A 27,870-nucleotide genomic window follows, 5' to 3' on the forward strand; every position below is an offset into this window, starting at 1 on the left:
CAAAAAGCGGTGAACCTTAGAATTTTCTATTTAAGAATTATTTACGACGAGTTAGGTATTGTGTAACTTGTCTAATACGACATAACGTCTGTTGCTTCTTGGGTCAATGACTGGCACTTTCGCAACGTATACGAGTTGTCCCTAATAGCCAATTTAGAGCGATCAGAGAGCAAAAAATCGAACAATCATCGTTTGCATAGAGCCATATAAACTGACAGTAACGTGCGATTGCGTCTTGGTGCACCATCAAACTTTCCTCTCATTCGCGTAAACGATTTGCCAGTCGGGATTATAACGACATAGTAAGAAACGAGAGGAATATGAGCTACTTAAAACTGCGTAACGGAAACCATTATCGTAAAATAAGAATTTATGTCTGAGATCAATTTCAGACGAGCTGCAATTAATTATTTATCTAATTCAAATACAATTAAACATGTATCTTTCCCAAATTCTAAGAATATATAAAATATGTCTAGCATTTTTTTTTCATCTTCTTAAGAATATTTCAATTTAATTTTATCATATATCACAATTTTTTTCATATATAACGACAAATTTGAGGAAATATCACTTACTGTATTAATTTCTGGATTCCCAAGCTGTGCAGCACTGTCGGTAGCGAAGGCAAAGAATAACAAAGAGATAATTCAATGCGAGGATAATAGAGAACGGACACCAGGCAAGTTTCTTCTCTCGTTCCCAAGCCGCCGAGCGTAATGGCCGTCCGAGATTCGGACGAGTACGTGCATTCGGCGACCAAGTGATCACCCTGCAATATAAAAAGATCCCTTCACGTGAACATCACCAGGCTAAACAGAGATTCTTAGGAATTCAAAAAACTTATAATACAATATCAATTTAATAAAATAATAAAAAGATAGCAATAACACCCAGATTTAAGTCAAAATTCTTAGATTGGTATAGTAAAACCGTAATTCATATATATATATATATATATTGATGCTTTATCGTAAACCTTAGATTTTCAATTTTGTTCTCACTTTTCAATTCAATTCTGTCATAATACAGTTTTATTCTATGTTAACACGTAATCGCATTTAAACCCACCCTGTTCGAGCTCGTTCAAACAATTAAACTCAGGTTCATGCCCTCTATCTGTAGCATGTCGGCACTTTACGTGATCAAAGCTATATTTATTGCACGTTAATAAACTTTATAACAAGCTCATAAACTTTCTAATACGTGCTACGGGTTATAATGCAGATGGAAGTATGTTCGCGGCAACTAAACGAAAGGCCGTGCAACGTAGCGGAAACACACAGAACAGAAAAATAAGAATATATTAAAAGGACCGCACTGTAGAAGACGTAAGTTACTCGCGAAGAGCGCTTGAGGAATAATCTTGGATTATTTTTTCGAAGAAAAAATCTCGGCGGATAGAGTTCGAGATTCTTTTCTCGATTCTTCGCGATTCTCTTCCGTTAATCGGGGGATATTTTATAATTGCGTTAGCTATCGCCGTAGGGAGGATAAAGTTTAATAAATTGGTTTTTGATATAACGATTAAAATGAAATCTAACTTAAGCCTCCAATATATTCGATATCTTCCTTTCAAATAATTATAAATAATTATACGTTAATGAAGTATCGTCATTCCAGAGGGAAACGGAAAATGCTATCTTTCATTGTATTATACATATGTGGAGTATATCGTATACATTGTACATCGCACGTCATGCTAGAGTTAAGACAGTACTTACCGGGTACACCTTGACCGGTCTCTGAAGCCTCCGATACTCTTGATAATTGGGATCGTAGTTGGTGTCGGCGGCGATCGGCGGCAGCTCCTCGCTGGCGCGGATCTGCCGCAGGCGGACTTTTCTGCCGAGCTGGTGGGTGTGCATGATCACGGCGAACATGTTAATGCCGCTGTTCGGTATCGTCTGGGCGGTGCAATCGGCGATGCAGTGGCCCTCGGAGACCACCTCGGGCTGGCCGGGCGGTATTATATGCCGCCAGTTCGGGTCGATGCCAACGCTGAGGATACCGGCGTCATGGCCGCGCAGTCGATCGGTGTAGTGAAGACGCAGGCCGCTGCTGTCGCTGATGAAGGCGTCCAGCTGCGGGTTCGTGTAGTGGGTCTCCAGCATGTAGTAGCGCGGCCCCGTGTACGGATTGAGCGCGTATCCGGCCTCCGGCGGATAATTAAAGCCCTGGCGCGGCGAAAGGGAGAGGGAAACGATGGATTATGCAGAAGCCGCCAGTAAATAAAAACAGGACCGGCAGCGAGTACGCCGTACGCCGCGCCGCGCCCGCGCCCGCGCCGGTCCGGTTCTGATCGGGGGCCCGTTCTCGTCCGATCTGGTCCGGCCTGATCCCACCTCTACCCTGGCGACGTTTCCAGCCTTCGTATAATCGGTATACGCCTCGATCCATCAGAACGGGCCCCCGATGAAAATTGTCGTTCATGGAATTCGTTTCCTTATTGGCGGTGCATCATGTACTCGCGAATTATGCCCGGTTAATTTTAATTTTCAGATACCGATGATGAGCGAGATAATAATCCGCCCGGATTCGGGGAATCGTGTGCGGTAATCGCTATCTTCAAAAACGTTTTGAATCTAAATTTATTAATATAGCCCGAGTAATTTTGATCGTCCGCGCCGAACGTGTTTGCATTATTAATGAATTTTTTATTTTGACTTTTTAAACGTTCAAACTGAGATCCAATAAAACGTTTCGCTATAGATTATATAGAACTAATTAATTGAACTCTCTCGTCCCATAATGGAATTTTTATTTAATATTATTGATGATTTTTTGATTTATTTCCTATCTGACATTTAAATAATAATCATTTAATAACGCTATTATATAAGTATAAATTGACGAAATATAAATTATGAAATATATTGTCATAACTTTTAAAGATAATCCGATAAATATTTGAAGATTATATAGCAGTATTATACAACTACATATTATACAGCAGACATGCATTTTAGCATTAAAAAATAGAATAATATGAAAATCAAAATAAAAGTAAAAGCGCTCAATGCATCATTTATTGGATATTATAGCAAGTATGTGTTATCTCAATTAACGTTATTATCAATATTATTCATGGGAATCATATTCCGACGAGATCCCGACACGTTTTACGATCGGTTACAATTTCACAGGATGTTCGTATTACCAATAACCACGAAGAAACAAGTTTGCGGTATCCCTGCTCTCGCATTGGTATACATTACATCGCATTCGGAATTATCACGAAACTCTGAACGTGCCTTGCACGATCGCGCGCAACATTTGACGAAGAGTCAAGTTTACATAGCGAAGGTCAATGGACACATCTCTGACGATCAAAATTGCAAAAATAAAATGCAACGAATTTAAAATATTTCTCTTGTGTCTCTTTTCATATATCTTTTTTCTTATATCTTTTTTCATATATTTTTAAAAGAAACAACTTATATTTGAATTAGTTACTGTAAATAATTTACTTAATCATTTCACTCTCTAACCAAATCGAAGACTTCGATAAAACAACTAGGTAATTCCATTATTGACAAAATTTAATTATTAAAGAGTTTAAATTAACGATTATATATATATTAGAGTGCGTAATCGAAGAAAAATAAATTCTAAAATTTGTATTTCATAATCTGCATTTTCTACAGCTTTGCGATTTTGTGCAGCAGATATGGTTTCCATGACTACCGAAAACTTGCCAATATGGAAGCACCTCGGTGCCTCGCGTCGAGGTCTTCGGCGCGTGAGCGTAAACGAAGAAGTTTTCGACATACCTCAGAACCGAGGCTCCAAGTGGCTGCGATCGTGTTGCACTGGAATGTGGGTTTATCAGGAACGTAACAGACACTCCCGGTCGTTTCGGCCGCGGATTCCAATTCGGCTTGATCTCCGCGGCACTCGTACAGGGTCATGTGGTGAAGGTATTCGTGGCTTCCCGGCTGAATAACTGGTTCGTACTGAAATACAGAACAGGCGTGCAAGCTCGTAACGAGGATTAATGTCGTGCGCATTTCGGTCGTGTTCGTAACGTGTTCATAACTCAGGAACGACGTATATCTTGACACATTTATCGCAGTAGAATCGATGTTGAATTGATTGAAGAAACCGCGAATTTCAAGCGAATAAGATTATCACATTTATTCGTACAACTTAATCATGTCAATGAAAAAAATAATGTGCAGTGTTCTTTATTTCTTTTAAAATTTTCGCGACGCATTGTTCTACTGATAATTAAGCCGGTTAATGATTCGTGTACTCGTCGCTCCGATTTGAAGCAAAACGGATGTCATTGAATTAACTATGGCTAATGGAATATCAACGGTAACAGAAAGAGAAGAAGGCACTTCGCACCCTAATAGGCGTCGTTCCTAGCAGTTTAGAGAAAGCTGTTCGAGCGCAAAATTGGCAAGAACCAGTCTTCGATGCAAGTCGATACGCGGCCGGTATTTCTCGCGCTTCTAACGTCGGGAAAACGTGCCGTTTCGATCGGATTCCCTCTCAATATAGGAGCAACAAATTAAGGTGCCCGCCGATATCACGGTTAACGGCAGTTCACTCGACCGTTAACCTCAGAATGCCTCGGTGCTCCGTCAATAAAAGTTCCTTAAAATGTGAGGGGGGAGAGAGGTACGCGTTTTAAGCGCTTGAGTTATCGCAATCGGAACGCTAATCGTCTCTCCTCTCCTCTCCACCCCTCCGCCGCTGTACCCGCGATAGGAACACAGAGCAATCGCATCGCGTAGTTGGGTCACGTCCGATCGAGTTCGAGATTCAGGTGTCGGTCGGTCGACCGGCGTTAGATAGAGCGGACTATATCAGCCGACCCGACACCCTATTCGGAAACACCCGGGGGTGCGGATATGAACATCAGCGAGAACCGAGATACGATAAAGTTGAAAAGAGAATACAAGATTGAAGTAAAGTAAACAAAAAATAAGAAAAATACAATAGTAAATAAAACAGAAATGTGTACAAGTACAATATACATCAAGACAGCTTCTTTGAATTGATGTGCGATGATGAAGATGATCCATCATTTATTTGTTCCGGTTTTCCGATAACTGTCGGACGGTTACATCGGGTTAAGTAATAACTCTGGGTAAAATACGAATAGAGTATACGGTTAGGTAAGATTTTATTGAGTTATCATATGCTCGCGAGAGAGGAAGAATATAACTCGAGAAACGCGTAAAACCTGAATTACTTGCGGAAATATCTTTCTCGTTCAAATTATTCGCTGACATAAAATTGGCGTTGAATGGGGGGGAGTCTAGTAAAAATAGGCGAGTACATAAATTCTTGAATTTATAGCAAAGAGGTAGTATTTACGCGATCTTTCATATCAAGAATTCCAAGTATTGCAGCATCTTTTCTAATCGCGTAATTTTCTTCGGTTTAAAACCAATTCTCCTTAAGAGAAGTAGTATACTTTCATATTACTGTGCTAATATCCATTAATCTATTCGTACAAGGTATTAAATTTGGGACATCCTGATGCATATGTCATTTTAAATGCAATAAAAATTAACAGCTTTTAATAACGTGTAAAAGTATAATCGGTAATCATGATAGGATTTTCATTTGACGTAGTCTTGATTGCCAAAACAAAACAATAGCAGTAGATCGGAAAACGTTAACATAACATAAAACGTAAGACACAACCGATTTCGTCGACGATAAAGTATCGCGTCTCGTTGAATTCAAAAGTGGAAATCGGCAAACTTTTACCGTCTGCGTTTTACTGCCAGTCCAACTCCGATTTTTAACACGCGATTTGGAGAATCGCGCGCTTCTGCATCGAAATGGAACTTATTACCAGCGTGAATCGATACGCGGCAGTAATATAAGGTTTACGACCGGCTGCTTTGTCACTGTCGCATTTATCGATGACATCTCGTGCATCGATCTGTCAGCGTTGGTAGCGAAACCGGCGGCCGGAACGACGAAACGATCTCGCCTACCGCATTGATCCTGCCATCATGCAGATCCGCCCAGTCGTACATTTACAATGAAGCTTCATAGCCGCATTAATCGATCGACTTGCATTCGGCACGCAAATCGAAGATCTTTTTATAAATCAAGCGCGTGCAATGAGACACGCGATTATTTTATCATATTTTTTATGCCTGCCATAAAAAGCAGATATACAAGCTTTAAAATAAAACTCTAAAAACTGTAGTTTAATTATAATATTTGAAATAGATATAAATATAATTATAGAACTTGTAGAACGATCAAAAATCTTATAATTAGCATATAGAATGCTCCGAAATTTTAATGTATTAAAAAGACGAATACATAAAATCACGCGCGTTAATGTTTTTAAAATTTTCTATACGATCAAGGTATTATTTAAGAGATCATCAGGAAGGATGCGAGATTGTAAACTAAAACAATTCTTTCTCCTAGTACGTCAGAATATTTTTAAAAGAAATCGTCGTACACTATGATTAATCACCCGGTATAAAACATCGTAACCTCTAGATTATCATTTTGCACGGCATATTTATCGGACGGCTACCTGAAGATGCTGCATCTCCAGACGCGAAAACACGCGAGGCAGAAGATAACTCCCGTATGGGGAAGAGAGGACGAGGGAGAGGGGGAGGAGATAGGAGGGGCGAGTCGGCAAACTCGACGTGCAGTTTCTTCGGCATTACAAGAGCATCCACCTTCGCTTTAATCAAGTCGGAGAGCGGCGGCGGGCGCGCGCGAGCTACCGTAAACGGGTTATATACCTGGAGGAACTCACCTTCACGACGTGGTGTTTCTGATTAATGCTCGGCATCCTCAGGACACGGCACCAGAGCAGCGTGTCTTGCCCCATGGGTAAACGAACCTGCACAGCAATTCGAATGGTACTTCGTTAAGCGAGTATAATTCCATGCGAAACTAACGGATAGAGTCGCTACATTGGGACCATTGATACTTCGGCGTCAATGTCACGAAAAGTATCAATATGGTGCTTCATCGGAAAGAAAATATGATTCAGATATACATATATGTATATAGTGTATATATACAATAAATACATGTATTTTAAAACAACTGAATTTTAAAGTAAAAGCAAAATTGAAAAAATACGAAAATATTATATGTACTTATATTTTACCTTCAGGTACCCGTCATTTCTATTAAAAAAAAAAATAAAGTAAAAAAAGTAAATTTCTATTATAAATTCCTTTATATTATAAATTAATATAACAAAAACAAAATTACAAAGCTTTAAATCAAGAGAGTAAAACACAAAATAAGATATATAAAAATATTATTAAACAAAATATGTTGTTTTTAATAAAATATAAATTTTGAGTAAAAGATTTTTTACGTTAAAACGATATTTCGAGTATTGATTATTAGATAATATTATCAGATTAAACTTTCAAAACATCAGATAATTGATCGGAAAAATATTTTTATGGGATATTATATCACATTGTATCATGTTACCATGATTTCATTATTTCGAAAACTTATTATATAAAAATATTCTATAAAAATATTATTTAAACAAAATGTGTTGTTTGTAATAAAACATAAATTTCGAGTAAAATAAGTTTTACGTTAAAATAATATTTCGAATATTGTTATTATTTTAAGTATTAATATTTTCACAATTATCACAGATATAATTAAACTTCAAAAACATCGGACAATTTATCAGAAAAATATTATATTTGTATGCATTGCATCATGTTGCTATGATTTCATTGCTTTGAAGATCTATTACATTCCGTCTTAAAAGTAATTATCATTTAACAAGCACAAAGAGTTCTTTTTTGTTGGAACGAATAGCAAGAAGTAGAGGGGAAAAATTCGGAGAACTTAGCTACTTGATGCATACGTCAGGTTAATGGTTTGTTACAACGGAGTAAGAGCAGTTAAACGCAAATATATACGAGAAATTCATTACTATATTTTCTGACGCCGCGTGCGACTTACGTAACAAGGTTGCAAGTTGCTTTTGTGATATACGAGCCCATTTCGCCCTGTCTCAAAGCGGCGCCTTCCACGCCACGCGACTATTTTGCACAGTTCTCATGCACGGCCGGCTGCATTGTGCACGAACGTGCATGTTGCGAGTTTTTCGGCACGTATAACAGAATAAGAACTGCATGTACCGGCGTTAGTTGCGTTACTTGTTCTAGGTAGTTTCGCTCGATATACAAGCCGTATTGTTACGCGCGAACATATTGTTCAAAACATTCTCAAAACGGTAGTTCGCAATATTGTTGGCACCCCTTATTGTTAGCTACTTTCGACTACATTGATGTACCTCGATCGTTTTATATGTATACATATAGAGTAAGATTTATAAATGAAAAAAATGCAAAATACTTAGTTTTTATTTATATAATTTTTCCAGCGCGAATCGAATATAAATTTCACGTGATATATGATACAATAATTTGCTTGTGCCTGCTTCTCTATTTTACTTGTTCATTAATGATACATCACGATACCATTATTATATATAAAACTAATTGTACAACTTGTAATTATTCTGGTTTTGTAACTATCTGGTTAATTACATGCTTGTTGCTCCACAACAGGATAAGAATTATACCTGTACCAGTATTAATCGTATGCTATTTGTCCCGTATATGTATCCATCTGCAAGTCAGATTTTGACGAGCTACTCTCGGAATACGAGATTTTGTGCATCAATGAAACCACGCTATACTCCGTTGCAATGAATCTCGGTAAATATGGAGACCCCAAGGGAAGTGGGGAAGGCAGGGTGCTGGTGGGTCGTTTCAAACTGCTCGCCGCGGGGCGTATGGACGACCGTATAGCGTCCGAGAAAATTACAATTCTCTTTTTCGCGCATCTCCTCCCCGACGACCGACTCCTGCCCTAAGCGCTCGAACCACGCCGGCGGATTCTCCCACGCGCTTATGCGAAATTATCGATGTCGAGATTACCGGGAAGGACGAGCGCGTTTATTGTTTTGCGGTCGAGCACGTTTGAGCGACGCCCGGGGGCGACGACGGAGAAATTTTTAGAGGACTCGCAGATACATTTCCGATTTCTACGCCAATAGGCATCGGACTCTGCCTTTGTCATTTTAAAACAATTTCTCTTTCTTCATTGACATTCGCGAAGTGAGATGAAGTGTCCGATAATAAAGGCTGCAAAAACTTCCGTCAGTCAATAATGGAATAATCAATCTTGCAGCGACGTGTTTAATTTTTAATTCTAAATTTGCCAAACTAAATTCAGCATGTTTGAACAAAAAGTTATAACAGAAATATGATAGTATTCGCAAATGTATGGCAAGAAAGTAAAAATTAACGAACCAGTAACAATCTCTTTAACAAACGAGAGAATATCGTAGAATATGAAGAGTAGCGCAACGTAAACTCACTCCTTATCAGCCTCGTCTTCTTTGTGCCTATTCTTCTACTCCATATTCATCGTAGCGCGATATAAAAGTTACTTGGCTATTAGGCAACTTTTGCGTCATATTTAAAATAAATTCCCTGCATATTAGCACATAAGGCCTCTTTAGTTGCACTTTAGTTTTCTCTACATTGTTCGTATCCAAAGTAAAAAACACATATACTGTTTTTTTCTTCAAAAAAAAAAGAAGGAAAGCAATATAAAATGTAACTATTCCACTACAACGATTGTAACAAAGTATTTGTAATGTAAACGGTTGAACAAAAATCTAGCTACAGATGATGAAATTCGACAAATTGGAAATGTATTTACGAGCGAAATACATTCCGCGCGAGACGCTAGCTTGTCTCAAGCGATATTACACGGTCAACATTTCCGGGTCGTTTATCAGCACCAGCACCGTCCAGCGAATGATCTTGCACTTTTTCGCGGGCCAACAAGCGGAATACGTGGAGCGGAGCGTGGCCCGATTCCCGGTCTCGATATAAACTATAAACAGCGGCGGGGCAGACGGTAGAATTAGCATTGTCCGATTCTCGGCGATAGCGCCGCCCTCGTAATATACGACCCGGCGACGCTAATGAACGAATAGTTTTTGCCGGATGTGACCTGGTTAAGATTTATGCCGTCATAAATTCGGGGCACAATGCCTTCTCTCTCTCTCTCTCTAACACGGCCGCGTGATAAAAATCCAGTCGCGCGCGCGCGTCCAGCTAAATGCGTTCGGAACATTCATCTCACGCACGCGATGTACATACGCACACGCGACTTGTACACGTGTCTACGAATGACGGAAACAAAATATGGCGAGAGAGAGCTTTGAAAAAGCTTGTTCGCATCTCGGATTTGGATAAACGAATAATTCGCCGCGTCTCCGCTCACAACAAAACGCCGATCGCGCGGAACCAGTTTTTCTCCGTTTCGCTCGTGAAATTTTTAACTCTCTCTCTGTTTAGATTTACCTACGAAATATCGATACGAGATGAAGCTAATACTTTCAAAGCTTAAAAGAAATCAAGTTGAGCTTACCGATTATTTTTATTTCTAGCATTTCGAGCCGAAGTTCTCGGAATTTTTTTTCTTTTATTGCAAATTTTCAAAAGTCTTCAGCACGAAGATATATATTCTTGGTGAAGACTATTTCTTGAAAATTAATGTCGAGTTAATAACGAGTTACAATGCTGATGATGATTCTTCAGAAAAGCCTGAATAAAGTAACTTTAGTTATCTTAAATACTTTCGTGTGAAAACCGGCTTGAATCTGCCCGCCGCGCAAATCGAGTTCAATATCACAACGCCGATGGCAGATCCACTTTCGTGAACTCTAATTAAAACTCTTTAATCGTCTTTGTTCGCGCTCGCGAATTTCTCCGCGGTCGGGATGAATATTAACTTTGTTCTTGTTTCTTGTCACGTGCCGTCGTAATAACGCAAATCATAATAAATGCAATGTGCACCAACTGCGCGCTCTCTCCCTCCCCTTCCCTTCTCTCTCTCTCTCTTTTAATTACATCTGGAGCGAAACGAAATATTTCCTTCTTCAGCCAGTTAATCTCATTCGTTAAGTATTTATCTCGACGGAATCTCCGTATCGTGTATTTATCGCATATCTCGGAGTGATTTTTATCTCTCAGAACACGTCTGATGAATATGAGAATTTAAATGTATTAAACGGAAAAATAGAGCCTCGCAACCCACCTGCTTGTTCAAGATATCCCAGATCTCCAGCGACGGCTCCGCTTCCTGATTACGCGAGCTCCGTTTGGGCTGCGCGTCTCTTTGCACCAGATACAACGGTCTCGATCCTCGCACTGCTCCGTGATCGGGCAAGATACCGGCCGCTGATACCGGCTCCTCGACGTGATATTGCCACACCACTTGCATCGTGTCGTTCTGAAACACAAAGAACGACCCCAAAGTCAAAACGGGTGTCTCGTTCCTACACTTTTTGCTGCCGAAAAATATCGATATAGAAACGGGGCTACACAAAGGGTTGTGCCTTTGTACCTAGATCGCCATAAAAATTGCTGCTTTCCGGAAAGAGTTACCCCACACGACGCGAATGAACGTTCTCTCTGCCGAAGATTGCGCGCTCGGCTGCGTCTTTTAAAGCCTTTTGTTGAATTTACGATCAAAAATTGCACCAGACCAAACCATTGTGAGCCATTTTTAAAAACTTCAGAAAAATAGAAGCGAATACCGCATTATAGTTTTTACTTCTAATATATTTTCGATAAAATAGAGTTAATGTTCTTTTTTAATTGAAGATTCGCGCACACAAAATTCAATATATGAAGTACTCGGCAAAATAACGCGGTGAAGGCATTTTTCTCATCTTGTATAATAATGAGTTTTAATAATTCCGCAATTAAAATTCTGGACTCGGCTATATTTCAGACCACCCAGGGTGTCCTAAACACCCCTAGGTCCGCGAAGGGCGTCGATTTCTCTTGACGCGCGCCAATCACCTGCGGTCATGCTGCGGGCATACGCGATTCACCCCTCGAGAAGAAAGACGGCCATCGAGGGTGCGGTCGGACCATATATCGAATACAAGCGACAGCGTCCCGCCGCGCGCCGTCCGCCTGTCGCGGTTGCCCGCGAAACGTACACGTGTCCAACCGCGCCAAACTTGGGGTCGCTTTTACAAGCAAGCCACTTACATGTTGCGGGACAATCGCGCCTGATTGGGGAACTGACCGTACGCGGACTCGTTAACCGATCCGTTCCAAAAAGAGGTCACTCATGACGCGACTGGTTAGGAATAAAAATAAAAAGCGCGCAGTTATTGTCAGTCGTTCATAATCAAGGCAATTTCTGCATTGAGGCTAATCTTTTCAAATGATGACAGTCTCTCTATTTCTTTCTATTTTTATTCTTAATCGATTAATTTCACTCATTTATTACGGGATAAAGGTATGAACTAAAGTATACGGAAAATGATGGATAGATTAAATAAAAATTTGAGATGTCTTTCATCGAATTTAATTAATTTGTTTTTTTTTTCTTTAGTTTTTAGCACGTTCACATAGTGTTCGATTTTACTATATAATACATGGAGAATTTAATATATTTTTTACATTTATGGCGAGATTTATAGTTAAAAGAAATCACAGGAAAAAGGAAATTAATAACTGTATTTTTATTAATAAAATGATTGAAATTGTAAAAATACGTATACCTATATTAAACACATGCAAGCAAAATATTTGCGATAGTAATTTGCCTAAATCACTTTATGAAACATTGATTCAGAAATATTAAACCAAATACCACGAGAATTCACATCCATCATGTCCTCGATCGTTATCGACCCCTGTCTGCCGCCATTAACGTATCGGAGACCCAGATTAAGAGCGTACTTCGCCACCCCAGACACGTCTCGACGTGAAGCAAAAAATCGTCGGCGAAATCACAGAAGTCTCGCAATCGGCGACGTACGAATTTGCAAACCGCTCACGTGTTACCCATTCACGTTTCTCGATAATCGTCAAGCCGCCCAATAACATCGTGCCTATACCCCTTCCTCGAGGAGGAGAAACCCCACGTCCGTTAACTGCGCCGCGTGTAATCGTCGGCGCACCTACGTTTGTTTCCGAATTGGTTGAGACAATCGGGCGCCACTTCTCGCGCGAGGAAACGAGGATGAGGTAAGATACGACGAGGCGACCCAGATCCGACAGATCGAATGATTCCTGGGGCCAAGATGGAAGGTCGATCGGAGGAAATGGGCATCGCTCTGGAAAGAACGAGGTGAGAATCACGCGATTCGCCATCGATCGATTCCGGAGACGCCCTTAGACTATTTTATGCACTCTCGTTGTCCTCTCTTAGATCAACCGCGCTGCAGTTTTTCGGAAGCACGCTATGTTACAGTAGGTGTCTCAAAATTTAACATTGCCAACCAATTTTAATATCAAAGACAAGCTTCAGAGCTTTCAGTAAATTATTGTATTTTTTAATAAATTTCAAATAAATTTTGCTTTGAGAAAATTTGAGTTTATCCGATTTGTTTATCCGGGTGCATAATATCGACAATTAAACGACTGTGAAAAAGGGCGATCATTAAATTTTCGTGACAAGAAAAAATTCACTCTGATCACAAAATCCATAATTTAAAGAAAGCGTAAGAGTCTGAGATATCACAGATTTTTTTGCTTAATATTTTAAATACCTAAGCTAATAAGTTAAATTTCTGTTGTGTCATTTAAGACTCTTAACGCTTTTTTCCTTGACATCAAAAGAGCTTATCTAAGGACGATAATAAATGTATCTTTTCTGTTCGTTTTTCTGTTTCTGTGTTTTCTTCGTACATAAAGTTTGTAATTAATTCGGAGAGTTCTAATATCTCATATTTCATCTTGACAGTTCCGACATAGTTTTACATTTCATCTTCCACAATGTTGAATATCGCGATTCATAATTGCATAATTACTTTTTATTTCAATTTTTCTAATTATTTTTCAAGTCTCTTTATTTCCCTTAACTAAATTATATAGCTTTCTAATTTAAAATTCTAAATAATTTAGCACCCGATAGTTCCAATTCATTTGTAATCGTTTGAAATATTTAACTATTACACATTTATACTATTATACAATGCACTTTCACGAAACTCACTAACGATTTTACGCTACAGCATAATATAGATATCCTCTCTTTTACCTTCTATTTCAATACGTTCTTATGCAAGAGTTTCGTGGCAAATAATAGCTTTTTTGTGAGTCTCGTTGATCGTCAGGTTCAAAGAACGCGATGCTATTGTGAGACTCGAGTCCGCCATTCGCGATGCGAATAAGCTACGCGCTCGATCTCAGAAATTCTGATTTAAAAGATCCACCTAACTTGCTGTATGCTTAAATAGATCGTCAAGGGAAGAGCGATGCGGAAAGATTCTTCCGGAAATGAGAACGATATTGACGCTTGTAAGGATCATTAAGCGAGAATATGATTCATGGAAACCATAAACATGCATTTAATTATCACAAGGATGCTTATTAGGGATGCTCATTAAACGTAAAAAGTTACGGCATAGTACAGAAATGGTGTGTGTGTGTGTGTGTGTGTGTGTGTGTGTGTGTGTGTGTGTGTGTGTGTGTGTGTGGTGTATAGAGAATTATAATAACAATCTTGAAAATGAGAGGAAATAATATAATTGAAAAGCTTTCAAATAATATCACAACAAAATTCTTTAACAACTACCAAGCAACATTTTCACTAATTTACGTAGATATCTGATAACATCCTGAGAGAAATCTTTATATTGTTTTATGATAATACACATCGATAAGAAACGTTCTTTAAACAAACAAATCCATCAAGCTAAGAAATCCACATGTTAAATTCATAATTTAGGTATTTATTATTATTTAATTTACATTATTTCTTCCGAATACTAATTATGTAATCGATTAAATGTATGCTGTTTTATAAACATACGAGTTAATCGTTTGCTGCATACTTTATATACTTTAACTCAGGAATATTGCCATAAAGAAATATTCGTGCTTACGAGTCTTACGACATATGAGTAAGATATAAAACAAAAAATCTTGTTTAAAAGATAGGCTAGATAACTTCGCGGGACAAGATGTAAGCAAGAAGACAAACGGAACGGATCTGAGATTCGAAGACATCTTCTACTAACTCAGGCGACGTTTCTTTCGCGGAACAACTTTGTTGTTCGTTGTTCTCGTAAGCCGTAAATCTTCTTCACTTGTTCGTTTTGCACACCAACGTTCCTCCGTCTGCGTATCTACAGTCGTAGTTCGCAATTATCCGTTCCAATAGTCGTTGGGACAAAGGAGAGAAGAGAGGGAGGCAGATCCCATTTCGCAAGTTAAAGATGTCAACCGCGATGTGAGCAAATGGCACGCGAGTTCCCTTGGAAACCCTGGCATAAAAGATCTGGGCCACGTGCTCCGTGGAATCCCAAAGTTGAGTGCGAAGAGAACGAGAGGGAGAGAGGGAGAGAGAGAGAGAGAGAGAGAGAGAGAGAGAGAGAGAGAGAGAGAGAGAGAGAGAGAAGGGACAGCAGAAAGATATATCAAAGGGAGAGCGTAGTACTATAATGGCGCCTAATAGAGTTCCCTTATTACGCGAAGCGGTAAGGTTATTGTGGACTTCGCTTTTGAACTCCGGAAACAATTTCGATCGTGACGTTAAAACAATTTCTCGAATAACAGTAAACGGAGCAATATTACCTTATGGGCAATTCAATTTCAGCATTAATACGACAATTATCTGAAAGTCTCCAGTAGCCAAATACAATTATCTTCATCTAATTTAGTTATCACAAATCCACTGGAATTAAAGGTTGATGTCCTTTAGATTCGAAATCCAAGGGTCAATGTAATATTGACGTTACTATAAAAAGAGTTACAATAAAGGGATAACAAATGGGAATCATTCGAGCACATATACGAACTGGTCTATCCTCCGAAATAGAAAATCCACTTTCTTCTCCTCTCTCTTTGAAACTTCCCCCACCCCTGTTCTTCCTCTTCCGTATTACGCCAGGAATCGTATCTCACGGCTAACGTCGCGCGGCAGTCGTTGAATTTAAGGGGCGTACTCCAATTTCGGGGTTGAGAGATATCACTTGCTATGTGAGCAAATGACGCGTTCTTCCTTCCTCGGAAAACTCCGTTTTAGAAGCTCGATAACGCTCCCCCCGTTTTCAAATCTTCACTTCAGCGGCGAGCCAAAAGAAAAGAAACAGTTCGAAGGGACGATCCTCTTATTAAAGATAAGATAGCCCTTTCATAAATGAACGTATTCAGAAGGCGGTTTAGAATTTAAAAGTTATCGCAATTTAAGAGTGACGACGAATTCAACGCGTATTTTTCAATGTAGTGTCAGTGTCGAAATGTCAAAAATATAATTAACTTTTTAAATGAAGATCATTCAAATAATACCTATGATTATTTGAATATCTCGTTTAAAATATTTCTGTTAGTCTAAAATGATTTGTGAGATGCATCCACTTTCACCGCAACAGATTTCAGCTAATTGTGAGATGTAAACAGTCACGGTTTTCACTCTCTTGAAGAACAACTCGGGAGTCAACATCGGTGACAATTGTTCCACTTTGGCGCGGTAGAAGCAACCGCGCTCTCTTCGAGCTAACTTTCGAGCGTGCTGAAAGTATCTTCCTTTCGGTAAAAAAAAATAGAAAGATGAGAGAGTGCCGTGAAACTTCGACGGCGCGGGCAGTTTGCTTCTCGCCGAAAGAAGGACGATTTCCGATGTTCGGACTACAGACAAACCGATACCCGTGAGTAGCTTCTTTCGAAGGCAACGTTAATTGCCCGGAGTGCAAAAATCCGACGGCTAGTTATCGACAAATCAGCTCGAACGCCTCCCCCCGTCCCTGTTTTTCCCCACCTCCATCTCCAGCATCCGTCTTGTTCGCCTGTCGTCTTAGCCGAACGCGCGTTCGCAACCCCGATAGGGAAAACTAATATTGAACATTCCTAAGTAGAATGCAAAGGGTGCGACGAAGGGGGGTGGCGATGAGGGCTGCCCATCGTCATGCGGCCGGTGTAGGGGGGAGGGAGAGGAGAAACTCGAACTCGAAAGTTTTAAAAAGCAATTAAGGGCTTCAAACTCCCAACACACTCGCTTCTCGCCTGCCTACAACCTCGTTCATGCCGCTCAACCCATTGTACCCCCTCTTTCTCGCCCCGTTCGTCATCAGTCTCGTTTCTCGCTTCGTATATCTTCATCATTCGTGGCGGGCATTCGAGGGTGGATTCGTTGCCATTTGCCATCAGCCAGAATTGAATTATTTCGTTACCCTTAGAAGAGCTAATGTACGTTTTTCAGAAGAATGTCGATAAATATCATCTTCCATTAATCACAATAGTAATTTTGAAATATCGTATAACGTGAGAAAAAAGTATTATAGGAATTATACAATGCTGGAACTTGAAAAAAAATCAATCGACATATAAGAAACGATATTTCATACTACTGTCATTTTTTTTTAAATAAGATATCAAAGAATCAATCAATCACACACACACACACACACACACACACACATTGAAATTAAAGATAAAGAACACACTCTCAAATGCTAAGGAAACTACCGACTATTTCGCGGAATTGTTGTTTGTTACAAATGTTTAAACGTGTGTACCATAAATAAGCGTAGTTTGCCATAAAGTAGATAGGAGTTTGCTCGCATACTCGCCACCTGGGAACGGCGGAGGTGCCGAATCGATAATCTCAGTCTCGCGAGATCCAGCCGGGGTATCTCGAATTCAAGTACTCCCGCGAGCGTGAGCGCAATTTGCAATAAAGCAATACGCGGGCTTCTACATATTTATCACCGTGAAACGTAAGGAGAAATCGATAATAGCGCCGCGAATGCCGATCCGGTTGGCGGGATCGAATTGGTTCTTCGACGGTCGACAGTCTCGATTCGCTGTAACGAAAACGCGCGTAAATCTTGCCGAAATCTTTACCGCAACTAAATACGAACGTACGTCTAAAATTTTACGGAAATCAATTTAAAAATTCCGATGAACGGTTTGAATATCGATAATTTCTTCCACAAATAGGTAATTTAAATTTGAAAGTTAAGAAAATTTGTATGCGCGCTACATTTTAAGAAAATATGAAACAAGATCTCTTGTTTTTATATTATGTTTATATTTCAAATAGCTTCTAGTTTCATAAAACTTTAAACACTGTATTCAAAAGATTGCGACCTAGCGATCAAATCTCCGCTAAAAAAAGATCGATGAATTCGTTGAGGGTTAAGCGACTGGAAGGAATAGCGATGAAACTGGAGCACCCTGTGTTCGGGATAGCGTATGTATCTATCCTCGGCTAGAATACGATATGTACGCTATATACATGGTGCAATCATTCGTAACGCTATTGAAAGTGTCGCAGGCCCGGTTACAGCAGCTCAGCGCACCTACGTCGATTAGATTCAAATACGTATATCAGTGTTTCACGTGCACGCGAGAAGAATACTTTACGCGCATCGATTTTCCTCACGGCGCGGCGCGTGCAGACCGAGCTTCGTATTCCCGTTTAAGCGCTAACGTGCTCACCTGTTTCTCTCCGCGGATTGATACGGAACGCGATTTTTGAGACGAGACTTGAAATTTAAAAAAGTATTAGAATTCATCTATAATATATGTATATTTTATTTTATATCGGGACCAGATATATTATCTCTGCATTAAATTAAAATGGCTTCGCAATCTTGCTTAATGTAACTACCTAGAAATTTACAGGATGTAAAAAACAATTGAAATGTTGATTATTCTATTTCAAAACATCGACATTTAGCGAAATTCTTTTTAACATTTAATAAATTTCACCTGATTTTTAACTGATTTTTTTCTCAACAATTAAATCACAGAGCGAAAAGACGAAAGAGAAGGTCTCCCTTTTTCATTACCGCTACTGAAAATACGATCAGATCAACCGTGTCTTTTAACTTGATAAAATCGCGTACATTTTCTTTAATTAGACAGGTGCGATATTCACGAGTCCCCGAGATAACTCTTACTTCATGTACGACTTACGAACTTCGAACGAATTCTAAATAGGCCCGCCGCGTAATGTCAAGTGCGAGTAAAATCGCTTTATCATGGCGACGCGAGGCAATTCCTTTTCCTCGTTTCCACTCTGCGAAGTTCCCTCCCTACATCGGCTAGATAATTTTGGAATCGCGTGATTAAAGTTCTCACGATTAAAGTTCTCGCTCCGTTTGAATAATGACGCGAAAACGCGCGCACGTCGGCGAAGATACACAAGCTATCGGCGCTTGTTGTGTTAGTTTTCGTACTCAGCGCTGCACAGCCGGCGATAAAACGAGCGCGATCTCACACGGATATCTAACTGTAACAGATATATAAGACGGCACGATTCTCGCGCTCGCAGATGTATTCTACCGCGCGTATACATATATATATATATATATATATATCGCGCTATACGTTTAATGAAGTTTAACAGAATTAAAGTCGAGGCGGCGCACTCTGGGAGGCAACACGTAAGATGAGCCCGTGCAAATCGATAATGGCTTCTTTCTGCTTTAAAGAGCTTCAATGAACTGAACTTTAATGTTACTTTCATCTCTGATTTCATTTCTGGAAAGAACATGAATCGTATATCAAATTTATCAGGAGATAGAAGAGAAGACGTAAGAAAGAGCTATTGTAGTCCATTATTATTAGATCCTTCACGGAAACGATTACAAAAATTCATGCATAATAATAAACGCTTATTTTGAAAGAAATCTCTCTGTTGTCATTCTGTATATACAAACTATATAAAATTGCGAGCTAAGAACGGCTTAAAATTATTTCTAACGGACTTTTTTAACTGTTTTTTTCTCCTGTAGAGATGTGCTCATGGGTATTGCCGATTAACGCGATATTTTCACGAGATTAACACGTCGCGCTTTATTTTTTTAAAACTTTCGAAACTTAATCATGTATAGCAGACGGGCTTTGTCGAGAAGCATTGATTGGATACGCTTGTGTACTTCGCGTTGAAAAAGGGTGCGGGCACCGCTAACAAGAATCTATCGCTTTGCTTGGTGTATCGTTGGTGCTCTCTTCATCAACGTGAAGCCGATGAGCCAACATCGGCGAATACGTGGCCACCGGCGTACCTGAGCACATCCTCTGGTATGTACCCAGTCATTAACGGGTAAACTCAGTCTAAACTTCCCGGTGGATCCTGTCAAGGACCCGGAGCAATACTCACAAGCGTTGTTGCAACGTAACTAAGCGCGCGCCGAATTCGCCCGCCGATGCCTGAACTTCGGTGCTCGATATGCAAAGATTAATGACGACCGCTTAAAGTTTCCGGATTAACGATCTACGCATCAATGTAACTCGTTAGACGGGCCGAAAATATTTGCGCTTAATCATTAGAGAATGTTATCGATTTTATATATTGCCGGGGATATATTATAAATTTGTTTACGCGTTGGCGCAAATCCGCCAGTGGACTTATGCTTATTTTATGAGGCAATTAACTGGCATTTTCATTTATTGGCCATTAATTAATGTTACGATTGTTTAATGAAATGACGGTTGAATAAAACATGTGTTTTGTTTCGTGTCTACGCAGCATTGGCAATTTATGCGTATATACATGTTCACTATAATGTTAAAACGTTAACATCAACTCGCGAGACTAAAACATTAATCATTTTACATGTGTAACTATATATATATACTGCATTTCTGTCTCTTGTTTCATACACATTACATGTAATGATGAAAAATTGTGACGAAATTTCACACAGCGCTAATTTATGATTACGGTAATAAGCGGACGAGTTTATTTCGTATCGAACTTTCTAAAATTTCATTTTAGACTAAAATCCAAAACTATATAAACGCAAGTAAATTTTGGTGCAGTATAAGACAGCGTGCGTTTCGCAAGACGTTCTATCCGCTATTTTCCCCGTTATTCGTCCAAGGTTAATAAACGCACCCGCACTGTAACGGGCCGATAAAAATAGCCGGTCAAGACAGTCGACTGTCGGAATTGGAAAGTGGAAATCACCCTTATTGCTTATCGACGCGCAACAAAGCGGCGTGGGCAAAGCGCGAGTATTCGCGTCAGCAAGCCGCGCCGAGGTGAGCACGAACGGCGTTTGTATAATTAACGAGCTTGCGGTGGGCTCTCTTTCTCTCTCTCTCTCTCTCTCTCTCTCTCTCTCTCTCTCTCTCGCTCTCTCTCTTTCTCTTCCGCCTCGCGGGCAGGTTCTTGCAGGTTCACCCTCTGGCAGAATCGCATGTGTTCATTCCACGGCGTGCGCCACTTATGCCGAGAATACTGAATTATTCCGCAGCCGCGCACACGCGCGGCTCCCTCTCCTCGTAATTCTTCGGCTATCGATTCCGCGTTACGCCGACTGTGTACCTCCGCTTTTTTTTCTCTTTCTTCCCCTCCCCCTTCTCTCTTTCTCTGTCTTTTTTCCTCTTTTTTTTATTTTATCTAACGCGGAAGGCACCACTCACTGCTAAATGACCGAGCATCGACATTCGCGTTCACGCCGCGTCAACTCAATACGGAATTCGTCGTGTAAGCGCTAAGAATAAGTCCCGTGGTTTTTTCACCCCGCGCGTTGCGGCACGCGCGAACTTTTCTCTGGGGGCTCATATCCTCACTTTCCTTTCCTTCTTTTTTCTCGCTGATATCACGCGGATAGGAAATATAACGGTGATATAAATAAATGTAAAGCGCACGTAAGTGCGAGAAACGGGGGAAAAGTTGCACCTGTCAAATTGCGCGTAATGCGGACGTACAGAGTATTGCAATTTCGTTTAAATATACACCTTATAGGCGCTCTACCGCCGTTCAAGGCGGAACAGGAAAATATACAGAAGGTACCCTAAATCGACGATGTTCGAAGATTTAAAACTGCTTGACTCGTAATTATACAATTGACCATAATTGTTCACTGGCGTTAATAAATGTTGAAAGACAAATGACCCACCCCGATTAGCCGTTCTACTTGTCTCTGTACATGGAGCTCTAATTTAATCTGAAGCATAGGGCACCGGGATACTCGACGTTAGCGAGCGATGCTGCGGCAGGATGAGACGTCGTCCTGGTCTATGACGTTGACTGTCGTGTCAACGAACCAGGGAATCCCTAGGGACCCCGTCGCCGGCATAGCAGACAGGAGGGCACTAAAGTTCGCGTAATTTAGCTGCGGCGCAGACTCTGCCTCCGGTATAGCCGCGTCAATATTAATCATCGTCGTCCTCGGCATGGCAAAACGTTCGGGAACGTGGAAAATCGGAAACAATGAGCGGTCATATTACTCGCAAGCGCATATAGAATGGAGCAGGTACCGAGGACTGACTAATATTTGTCGGAAGTAAACGTTAAGAGTCGACCCGGAATCGTCCCGGATCTTCTCCGGGATATATTCCTCGAAGTCTCGCGATTTCCTTTTAAGAATGCTGCTGTGCTCGTATTACTTCGTTTCAGTGTCCCGATATTACTCGACAAATACAGAACAACCTCATTTTCGTGTAAAACCATAGCGGGGTTGCGATTGCCGTCCATTTCATCAATTGTAGCAATAATTATGGAAACAATAATATTGTAAAATACAAGGCATTTTTAATGTTTCGTATTTACGACATTCTTTTGCGCTCGAATTATCCTTAAAGAATTTAAAGTACATTTTTCTCAACAAAAGTTTCGATCGACAATCTTCAGTCAGCCGACTGAAAAAAATCGCTTTTCACGGGTTAAGTTTCAAGCGCGCGAATAGGTAACAAAACTTTATTCATTCAGTCTTAAATAATTTCTAAATTAATAACTTTTATATTTATTCCATCAGAATCGTAAAAGCTGTAGGGGATGATCTCAGTTTCAGAAGAACTGTAATATCATTTCAAATTCACTTTCTTAGTTCTGTCCAAGTTCTGTCGGCGTTCAATTTACGCAAATCTGAAAACAGGGATATACGCTGTGCCAAGTTTGTATACGTTCCCCCGGCGGTGAATGAAAGACGGAGACGGAATGGCATTCAAGCTCTCGCGATAACGACTGCTGGTATCAGCGGCCGCGGCGGGGTGCACCTTCTCGCAACCCTCGCGAGTTTAATGCGCGCGGAAGTAGAAAGGATAGAACTGAAAGAGGAACTGCGGAGACACGCGGTGGTGAGACCGAGAGAAACGTACTATACGTCAAGACAATAAGTGCCATTAAGATAACGGGCGGTGGGGGGAGGCTTAAATAACCCCCGCATGAACCTTCTTCCGCGAATCCGGTAATGGAGGATCCCGTTTTATTCCCGATGTTATTTTTGGCGTATCCGCCAGGCGAACTTACGGGTGTCCCTGCTATTCGGTAACGATCCAATCTCGCTCGACGCGCGCGACTGGCCATTCGCGACTCCGATAAGCGCGATAAGCTCCCTTCATTCAGAAATGTCCATCAGGCATTAACCCTTAAAAATGAATCTACTTTTCTTCGCTTCGAGATTTCTCTTGAATTTTTGCTTCAAGCTAAGACGTAAAGTTCAAACTTGTTTTTCATCACAAGCGTTAAACTTTAATGTACAGTTATAATTTATTCACATTCTAATTTCCTTGAATTGAAAATTCTGTATTCTTGGATTTGTTGTGAATTTCGTGAGCAATCCTCTCGAGGAGCTGTAAATAAAATATTGCTTTTTTGCCTGATGCAAAATTCTACCATCCGGCAGAAAAATTTAAGACACGGAAGACATAAATGATTTAATAGTCTATCTCCTTAATGCTTTTGTCTCTGACTTTGATAGTTACTGTACCAGAAGTTTTTTAGATAAATTTCGTTTCTTCGATTCTTGTGAAGATATGGCGTATTTCGTATCTTTTATTTCTCCTTCCGCAATAATAGTATTGCTCGTGATCTCAAAAACAAGTATTGAACAAAGGAGAAGGGAAAAGAAAAAAACATGCTTCTATGGGACACGAAGAAATCCGCGCACATATTACCACGCCTACCACTCTCGCGCGTCTTATCCCGATTAGTAATTAGTCCGTTCGTTCGCCGGCAGTGAAGGAGCCGATTATTGATTAATATTAAAAGCCATTACTGATTGGATAAAGTTGATGCTACCGCACGGCAAGCGAGCTCTTTCCCCGGCATTACTGTCGGCTGTTGTCTTTGTCCCCGTTTTTCTCCGTTTCCTTCCTTCTATTCGTTCTCCTAGGAATATGGCAAAATATGATCTCGATGTTAGTAGATTGAACGTGTAAGCTCATGGATATTGAATTACACATTCGTACTTTCAGATTTTATCTCTCTAAAAACTCAATACATTTCCAAAAGAATAAATTGAAAATTTGGTATAATATACAAAATGAATACACACGTTATAAATATATGTCTATAATATTTGTTATAAATATTTGAGAATACTCAGAGTTAATCGTCACTCTTTGAATCCGTCCTCTTTTCTTCGCGAGCAAAAATATCGTCTGCACGTTCGATAACCAGCTGAAAAGAAATACGCGACTTCTACAATCCTCCGTAAATCCTCTTCTGCATCTTCGATCTTCTCGCGGGGAGTTCATCAGAAAGCAAATGACGCGAGTACGCTGAATACGCTCTGCAAAGTGCGAATTCGCGCGTTGCACAGAGGTTTGCGGAATAATGCGGAAGGGATGACGCTTGCAAAGGGGGTGACGAGATGCAGTCCTACAGATACTCGAAAGACGAGGGAGGGTTGCGTATGAGGAGGGCGGCGGGGCGAGGGGGAAAGATGGTGTTCGACTCGGTGGAAAAGCAGCGCGGAATAGCGTGGATCGCGAGGGCGAAATTGGAGATCGAGTGGCGAATGCCGGAAGAGTGGCTGTGCCACTCGGCGGTGCAAACCAGGACTATTCGATCGGGTAGGGTGGAAAATGGAGAAACGCGTGTGCGCCCGCACGCACGCAGGAGAAACCGGAAGATTGGTGTGCGACGACGAATAAGCCCGCGCGCCAATAGAAAGTTCCCGACATTCGCGTTCTCTCGTGGATTCGCTCCGGTCGAGATTCCGTATACTTATATTTCAGCCATTGAATTCGCCGGGTCGAGTGTGCGCGCGAGTCGATCCGATAAACGGATCACCGACTTTCGAACGTCAATTCGGAAGTCATAAGCCGACGGTAAACTCTGCTCTGCATTTTCACGCGGATTAAATAAATATCAACGCCCCGAAGAATAGATTTGCCACGCCGGTAAACTCGGAGAGAGCATGAGAGGCTGGAGAGATGTCGTGCTCCAGGGATCGTAAGATGACAAACGTCAAGTCACTTTGGTTCCGAAGCAAAAATTAGATAAAAATATTGAAATATTAAAAATATGAATATCGAGAAGCACACAGAAATGTATGGCAAGAAAATATCGACTTCCACCGCGTCGACTCGAAAATTGTAAGGATATAAATGCTTTTGCATTTTCACGCAGATCAAGGACATGTCAGGAATATGCAGAAATGAGATTTTTCACGCGAGAAATTTGAAGCACGAAGATAAAAAAGATAAAAGATTTGTGTCTGTCATTCTCATTCAACTTCATTAATATAGACTGTCGCAGAAATGAAACAAAACACGGAATGTCCCGTGCGAACGCAGATTAAATTGATGCCTTAAAACGGCGATGATCGATATCGTCCTCCTACTATGGGTATAGGAAAAAGATGTATAATTTGCCAAATACTCTATCACATACTTCGCCAAGTGTGTATAAGTACCAAGATAGTGCTTGAAAAATGAAACTCTTCATGCGGGAAACTTAAAATACGAAGGTTGAAATTTTTTCCAGGGAAGGGAGATTCTTCTTCGCGCGCTTCTCATTCGACTTCGCGAGCACGGACAGCGAATTTGTCGCAGAAATGAAGGGACGTGGGTGCAAAATGTCTTATGCGATCTTCTTTGAGGATCGTGCGATCGCTGGAAATGAGGTTCCATTGAACACCCGGTTATAGAAAAATGGATAAATGCGAGCACCCGGTGCAAACATCTTTTCGATGTATGCGTATCTGTTATAATATCGATAACCAGTAAAGATAAATTGCACTGGAACACACACTCATTTTGATATAAAAAAAAAAAAACAAATATTTTCGAAACGTATATCCAAACCTAATAAAATTATATTTACATCATTGAAAGAAACTTGCAATGGATTGATAAACAGTTACATTTACATTGCCAATTTTGTTGCATCGCTTATAATATTAATCCATCCATTTAGCTTCTTGCGATAAATAGAGAATAGCTGATTCCACACAACAGTTTTTTAAATGCCATTGCAGACATCGCTTCTGTATGCCTATCGGCTCTTCCAGTTTTCGCAACGTTACTTTATGTCCGTGATGCGTCGCACAAAAGTCACAACAAAAGCTCGCTCGTCATGCCGATGTGGCTGAGACGCGTCGCGCGATAACTACCTGCGCTTATAGTTTATCTGCAAAAGCGGCGACGCATATTAACGTAACGTGGCGTGACAGCCCAAGCCAGATACGACTTCCACCACGTATATCTACAGTTTAAACCACCGCTGCCATCACCGCCTGCATCGTAAAACTGCATTCGGAATTTCTGGTAACTGGTAATATCATTCGCGCACTATTAAGCCGTCACAGCACGAACGAGTTTAGAGCGAACGTTTTCCGCAGTCTGCAGACAGGAAAGTTAATTTCAACGATGCGTCGAGGAACGTATAAGCGGCGAATAGCGTTAAAACAGTCGCGGAAAAGGATGATTATTTTTCCTACGTTTTAATTTTTTTTTTTTTACAGTGAAATTAATTATTCCTCTCTCATTTTGAGCTTATATCATCGTTGTACACGCGATTTAAGCATCATTAACCGTATACCGAAAACAGACTCAAATACTTCGTGCGTCGTTAAGCTAACGATTTTCCGAAGTTCGCTACTTTGTGTCGCTTATTACGAGCTACGCACGCTCGATTAAAGATTGTAATAGCGGCGAAAGTGATTTCAGTTCACTCGACAAACTTTGGTTGAAACTCTAGCTGCTTCTGTAACGAAAATAGGCAATTTATTTACGTATTTCAGGGAGAGAATAATTCATTTTTTCAAAATACATTTAGAGTTATACATAGTCATGCAATTGCATGAGTTTTACTCGATCAATATGAAAATTATATATGCAGTGTCAATGCCCGATTTCGGTCCAAGCTTGCTAATCAAATTATATTGCGGTTCAATATGCATTAACTGACGCGACATTTCGATCCCGATTCCTTTCTACAGAGAAAGAGTAGTGAATGAATTCACAAATGGAATGGAATATTTTCTAGACAATAAATTTCCTAAGATGGAAATGTCAAAATGTGTATTAAAAATGTTTAATAAATACGTTTAACATCGTGTATACTTTACTGAATGGATTACCAATCGTAGGTTTATTTAATGTAATTAATCAGTCATCTGACGATTTACAAATCAGATTATTATTTTTAAAAATGTCGCAAGAATCTGATTTATTAGATTAAATCAATTATATTTACCTAATATTTTTTGTACAACTCTCTAATGATTTCAATTTTATCAAGTAATTTTGTAAAATACGAAAATAATATTTTTTATTAACTAAAATATCTGAGAGGTGGAGCTTGCGAAATGCTTCCACGGACTTGTTCCGACTCTAGCGACTCTGCAGTCGACGTTACAAATCAAGAAGTTAGGGCAATGGACTAATTATTCGAACGATAACGATCACTCTCCGAGTTTTCGATATCCGGCGCTCCAGCCGAAGTAATTTGGAGTCGTAGCTCGGAGAGATGGATCTCCTCGCTACTCGTTTCCGCCGAACGGTGCGGAATTGCACGTACGGAAGATACGTCGGCTACAAATCGGTGGATCGGTGCACGCGGGCACGTGCACGCCGTACGCGAAAAGACGCCCGGACACGACTTACGAAATGCAACTTGGCGCCGTCGTCGTCTCTTTTCGCGCGGAATCCA

General features: G+C 40.3%; 2 protein-coding genes across 4 annotated transcripts in view; one reads left to right on the plus strand and one right to left on the minus strand.

Moving 5' to 3' along the window:
- Positions 1–27,870, plus strand: part of LOC143896303 (uncharacterized) — a 317,491-nt gene that overhangs the window by 104,176 nt on the left and 185,445 nt on the right. The window lies entirely within an intron of this gene.
- The window catches only part of Olf413 (DBH like monooxygenase olf413), a 196,297-nt gene that overhangs the window by 7,822 nt on the left and 160,605 nt on the right, over positions 1–27,870 (minus strand). The window contains exons 4-8 of the mRNA XM_077404056.1: positions 11,101–11,295; positions 6,752–6,838; positions 3,774–3,956; positions 1,725–2,177; positions 579–772 (exon numbers count right to left, since the gene is read on the minus strand). Of these exons, the coding sequence (XP_077260182.1) occupies positions 579–772; positions 1,725–2,177; positions 3,774–3,956; positions 6,752–6,838; positions 11,101–11,295 (1,112 nt within the window). The remainder of the gene's footprint in view (positions 1–578; positions 773–1,724; positions 2,178–3,773; positions 3,957–6,751; positions 6,839–11,100; positions 11,296–27,870) is intronic.

The sequence above is a fragment of the Temnothorax americanus genome, unplaced genomic scaffold (assembly GCF_048541705.1).
Source record: "Temnothorax americanus isolate GAGA-0224 unplaced genomic scaffold, ASM4854170v1 Scaffold18, whole genome shotgun sequence".
Classification (NCBI taxonomy): domain Eukaryota; kingdom Metazoa; phylum Arthropoda; class Insecta; order Hymenoptera; family Formicidae; genus Temnothorax; species Temnothorax americanus.